This window comes from Cannabis sativa, chromosome 8 (genome assembly GCF_029168945.1).
Source record: "Cannabis sativa cultivar Pink pepper isolate KNU-18-1 chromosome 8, ASM2916894v1, whole genome shotgun sequence".
Classification (NCBI taxonomy): domain Eukaryota; kingdom Viridiplantae; phylum Streptophyta; class Magnoliopsida; order Rosales; family Cannabaceae; genus Cannabis; species Cannabis sativa.
The window spans coordinates 39,836,153-39,841,978 of NC_083608.1; the positions used below are offsets into that span (position 1 = coordinate 39,836,153).

Genomic DNA, 5,826 nt, shown 5'->3' on the forward strand with positions numbered 1-5,826 from the left:
TAATAGAATTCTTATGTTAAGTATTAGAATCAATGTTTATGATTTATTTGTTAATTCAACTACAATAAAATGTACAATACTAATTTTCTTTTATATTTTTTTTTTCTAATATTTAAATAAAATCATAGTAGCTAATTTATAAATAGATTATGTATTTGTATATTGGTAAAGATTTATCAATGTATTCTTTTGGTCACAAGTTCGAATTGCCAATAGACTTTTTTTTGTATTTTTTTAGCTTACTATATCTATCCTTAGCACTTAATAATGTATATCCTATGTATTATATCAATATTATTCTAAAATTACTCTAAGTATTTAAGTGTTACCTAAATATATATAAAAAAATATTCTTATAAAAGTAGATCAAAGAAAGCATACCTTATACCAAAAATTATGTACTTGACTTCTGATAAAGTCAAGTACATAATTTGAATTTAATTCAACCTGTCAGATCCTATTACGATGAGTATACTAATACTAATCTTGATTTGTATATCAAGGTGTTGAGATTATTTGAAATGCACATTTTGTTTTATATTAGTGCAAGTGGGAGTTTGTTGGGTTTTGTGTCCTAAATAAAACTCATTTCAATATAATCAGATTTACTTATTAATAAAGATCAGAAATAACATTTTATGTTGCATGGTTCACATGATTTATTTCATGATTATATATAATGTATAAATTCTATTTAAGTCCAGAACATATGAATTTGTTAATGATTATAATGTTGTCAGCACAGTGGAATATAATCTTAATTATATGTTCGAAAGTTTATACCCTGATTTGTCAGTTCACTGGATTTAGACTGGCATGATATAATCAGCGATAGGTATTCTTACACCTTGGATAAGTGTTATATCCTTTCCAGGGCATTGGCAAAATTTACCAGTATCGGATGTATGGAGTATACATCGGAAGGGACCGAACTTTGATTAGATATATTAAAATTTACCGTAATATCTATTCAATTCAATATCACCTGTTGATCCTAGATCAAATGACCTTAATCCTGATATGGTTAGGTTCGATCTCAAGAGTATTAACATGTTCTTTGATTTGTTAATTAAGCCTACTTTTGAGTCAGGGTAATACGTACATTTTGGGAACATGATAGTATAATTGAGTGGGAGCGCTAACATAAATATGGAGTCTATAACTTCTATAGGAATTTAGAAGTGAAACGATGATATACTTCGAGCTTGGCTAAACAGAGATAAATGGTGGAGATCTCATTTCACTTCGCTGAAATATCATTTATACGGAGCTAAGTGTTTTAAGGATAAAATACATTGAAGGTGTAACGATAATTTAGTTCCTATTCGATGTAGATCATCTATTAGAGGGTCATTGATCAAATTAGGATTATAACAATGGATAACTAATAGCGTATCTATATCGTGGAACATATAGAGCGTTCTATATGACTGAGAGTGCAATTCCAAGTTCTAAGTGTGGATTCAATAAGGGATTTATAAGTTAGGAAATTTACTTGGTAAATTCGGTTCGACTTATTAGAAGCTCGGTTATATAGGCCCATGATCCCCATACTAGTTGAGACCATACTACTTGTAAGACTCAGTTAACTGATTTTAATTAATCAATTATAATTCTAAAAGTTTGACCATGTCTACTTTATGAATTTTCACTAAGCAAGGGCGAAATTGTAAAGAAAAGAGATTCTAGGTTTTATTTGTTAATTAAGAGACTTTATATGTCTAATTAATAAATATATTAAATGACAATATTATTTAATAATTAATTTTTAGTTATTAAATAATTAGAATTGGCATTTAAATGGTTGAATTGGAAAATTGGTATTTTTGAGAAAATGGGATTGAGAAATGACAAAATGGCAAAATTACAAAGTGAGGCCCATTATCCTTATATGGCCGGCCACTATGATTAAATTTTATCATTTATATTTTTCATTATTTTAATGCCATACAATTCTAATCTAAACCTAGATGGCATTCTGTAAATAGAAATTGATGGCTTCAGGAAACTATGACATGCATATTATTCCTTCAGAGAAAATAGCCTAGCCGCCACTTTCCCTTCTCTTTTCTTCTTCATATTGTTCAACCTTGAGTGAATGAGTGAGTGCCCACACACATCAAGTGGTATCTCAATCATAGTGTGGAAGATTGTGTAGAATCCAACCAACAAGAAGGAGAATCAGCATCAAGGAAGGAGAGAAAGAGATCCAGGTTCAGATCTTGATTATGTTCTGCTACAGAAAGGAATCAAGGGCTAGAGATCTGAACGGAAGGAGTCATTATATTCCACTGCACCCAATAAAAGGTTTTCTAACTTTATGTGTTTATTTCATTGTTTTAGAATTCATATTAGGATGTTAATGAAACATACATGGTAGTAAATCTAGATCCTGGTAAAATATTTCCAACACCACCAACCCCCTTCGACCACCGTCCACAGTCCCCTGCCATTCAACCTAGCCCTTCGACTAGTTCCCAATCAACCCAGAGCCCTTCTTCTTCTTCGTCTTTTTTTTCTTCTTCTTCACACGAAACCCCACCCACTATCATTGTGATCCACATCTGAGCGGAAGAAAAGGAGAAAGACAGAGAGGCAAGGGCTCGAGGGTGGAAGGTCAAAGTTTGGGTCTCAATTTTTCTGGGTTCATTTTGAGCTTGGAGGACCGAGAATGGCCAGGGTCGAGCTTGGGCGTGGCTGTTCGACGAGAAGAGAGAAAGACGAGAGAGATAGAGAGAGATGGAGGGTGAGCTCGATTTTCTGGGTTCATTTAGATGATGAATGAATGTTGGTAAAAGTTAGGGTTTTTTTTAATTTTAGGTTTTTATTTTATTTTTAAAAAATTATTTTGGGTTGGTTTTTGGTGGCCGATTGACAACATCGGGGCTGGAGTGGGGTTAGGGCTGGCCGGAGTTAGCAGTCGGGATGTGGTTGTGGTTGGGGTCGTGGTGGTGCTCCTTTTGGCGTCAGTTATTTTGAAATAACTGACGGGGGCACACCCTATGTCCTTGGTTATTTCTAAATAACCGACGCCATAAGAGGCGTACAATTCCCGTCAACAGATTTCTAACTCTATGTCGTTAGTTATTTATTATTAAGCTAAAAATAAACGCCTCTAAAGACTTGTTTTGTAGTAGTGTGTCACACCACACCAACTCGACACGGTCGGACAATAACAAGAATGCATAGAAGGTAGTAACGAGAAGAAAAACATTGATCATGGAATTGTGTGTCCTCACTCATTCACACAAAATTAAATACCCTTAAGTTGAATGCTAAAATCATATTTTATATACCCTTATAAATAAGGACTCGTGTATCTCATGTGAGACTGATTCTTTAGACACACTAAAACTGTCTCATTTTGTGAAAATGTTCTAACAATAGAACAATTATTTAATGAAATTTATAACAAAAATATGATTAATAAGCACAAACCAAACTGAAAAAAAAAATAATAATAAAAATAAGAAATTTGTTATTAACACAGCATGTATTTTTTTTAAAAAAAAAATAATTAATAATATTAATCTCGTTTATTTAATTATGAACAGATCACAATAACACAGCATTTCTTATGAAAAAGAGCAAACTAGCGTAAACAAAAAATAACGCATCAAAAACCTGTACATATAATTACACACATGAGTTATTCAACTCATTCTTTGCGATAATCTTCTTCTGCTGCTCCAACCACAATTTTTGTTCAAAGACGAAATTTAGCTCATTCACTGACCCATTTCTCAAATCAGTAGTAGTGAGCTGAGGATTTGTTGATTCAAATGGATCGTTGCAAAATAAACTGAGACCCCCATTTGGATTGTGTGCACAAAAAGTTGGAGGAATCCAACTCGAAATCTCTTCTTCCCCAAACGTTGCAGCTGTTAATGTCGTTTTCTCAGGATTACGGTTAATATCGTTACTAAGGGGACTAGGAACGACAGGCACTACGTCTGTCGTTTCAACAAGAAACGGATTGTATTGTCGTTTATCGAATAAAATATCAAAACCCGTTGTCGTTTGATCAGACTCTTTCGCGGTATTCACCAGCACAAGCTCCCAACAATCTTTTTCTCTTGAATCGATTCCCAATTCTTCATCTTGATTCTCCAGTGAAGGTGTGTAATTGAAGGAGAATTCGTTCGAATCTGTGTTTGATTCCTGATTATCTTCAGCGTCGAAACAATCTTCCTCTGTTTCATCTGAATTTGTAGCACTCATCGGTTCCTGATAACGATCAATTGAAGAGCGAATAGATACAGATTCCGATTCCCCATGGGAGGACCTATCTGAAGTTGTGGAGATTGAAGTATGCTCGTTGGTTGGCGGTGGCGCTAGGAGCAATTGAGATGGGGGCGATCTACCGGTAAATGAAGCTTGATCTTTCAGAAATTCTTGCAATGTCTCAACCAACTCGCCGGAGATTTTCTGTACGCTCGGGTACTCAGAGGTTCTTCCGACGCCGATGCTCTTACAGAGGCCATAAAATTCAGAGAGCTCTTCGAATTGCTTCGAAGCCCTTACAGAAGCTTGGAAAGCGTTGACGCAGGATTGGTACTGTAAATGGAAGAAACTATCGAGAAGAAGAGCTAATCCATCAGACATATTTCTGTAAATATCAAAGCTCTCTTGAACAATTGCATGAAGCGAGCTCTGAACCAAGCGGTTCGTCTTGGCATCGCCGGTCGGTTTAGTGGCGATCACCCGGTCCAGTAATCTCTGCCAGTTCGAAATGCGGTCGATCAGAGTCGCTGGGGACATATCCCGGATGAGCTCAACCTTCGGATGCCGACCTCCACGGCTGCTTCCATCGGAGAGGTTCCGGCGGAGATGAAGCTTCCCGGAGAGAAAGCAAGCCAACCTCTCGTCAAGGTAAAGAGCGAACGTCCGTACGAAAGCAGTGTAATCCCAGGGGCTGGAATTCGAATCATCACGGAAATTAGAAAGGTTAAGGATCTTGGCGCCATTTTTCATGGCGTGAGAAACTTCCTTGGGGAAATATGGATCGCCGTGTTGGAAGATTCGAAGAACAAGCATGAGAGATTTGAGAGCGACGATCCAGTTTTTGGTCCTGCCGACTCTTTTGGCAATGGCCTGAGCACAAGCGGCGGCGTAGAGTTTATCGGTGGAGATAACTTGGAGAATATCGTTAAGGTAACGAGTTTCGTCCAAGGGTATCTCATCATGAGAAGTGGCTTTCAAGATGGGAACCTCAAGGTTGAGTGCATTGCCATTGCCATTGGCTTTGAATTTAGATTTGGATTTGGATTTGGAACCACTCGAGACCTTAGCTAGGCTAATGCTCGTTTGGTCCTTCACTGCCCCGAGTGCCTTCCTGAGCTTGCTTGGCATTTGTGCTTTTCTATTTTTTTTATAATCAAAATTTGTTTATGTCTTGTAAGCTAGAGAGATAGATCATAAATTATTAGGTGGGATTTGATTTTCCTGGAAAATTTGGGTGTAGAAGAGAAAATGGTGGAATGGGTGGTGATAGCGGAGGATTTAGGGAGGTAATATCATATTTTGGACGGTTGCGAAGAAAATGGCCGTTGGGATTCTCTAGCGGGTTTTGCGGTTGCGGAGCTATAACAAATATAACAAACTTTTTAGTGAGACGTAGTCTGTTTACCAAATTAATTATCATGCAAAATTTAGTATAACATTACATGACAACTACTGATACCCCTTGATATATTTATGTATGCATGCATGCCTTAATATTATTGCTACCTTCTAACTAAATATGTATATACATAAGTAAATCAATACGGCATTTATTATATATTACAAATTTAGTCACTTCAACTTAGTATAACTAACTACTAA

At 36.2% G+C, this 5,826-nt stretch overlaps 1 protein-coding gene across 1 annotated transcript; it reads right to left on the minus strand.

Moving 5' to 3' along the window:
• Nucleotides 1–3,571: 3,571 nt before the first annotated feature.
• LOC115698993 (clathrin coat assembly protein AP180) lies at nucleotides 3,572–5,826 on the minus strand. The gene has a single exon (XM_030626204.2). The coding sequence runs from the start codon at nucleotides 5,350–5,352 to the stop codon at nucleotides 3,637–3,639; it is 1,716 nt and encodes a 571-aa protein (XP_030482064.2). The 5' UTR covers nucleotides 5,353–5,826; the 3' UTR covers nucleotides 3,572–3,636.

Bases quoted from the DNA above. Each gene is read 5' to 3' on its own strand.
- LOC115698993 (XM_030626204.2), bottom strand. From the start codon at position 5,352: ATGCCAAGCAAGCTCAGGAAGGCACTCGGGGCAGTGAAGGACCAAACG.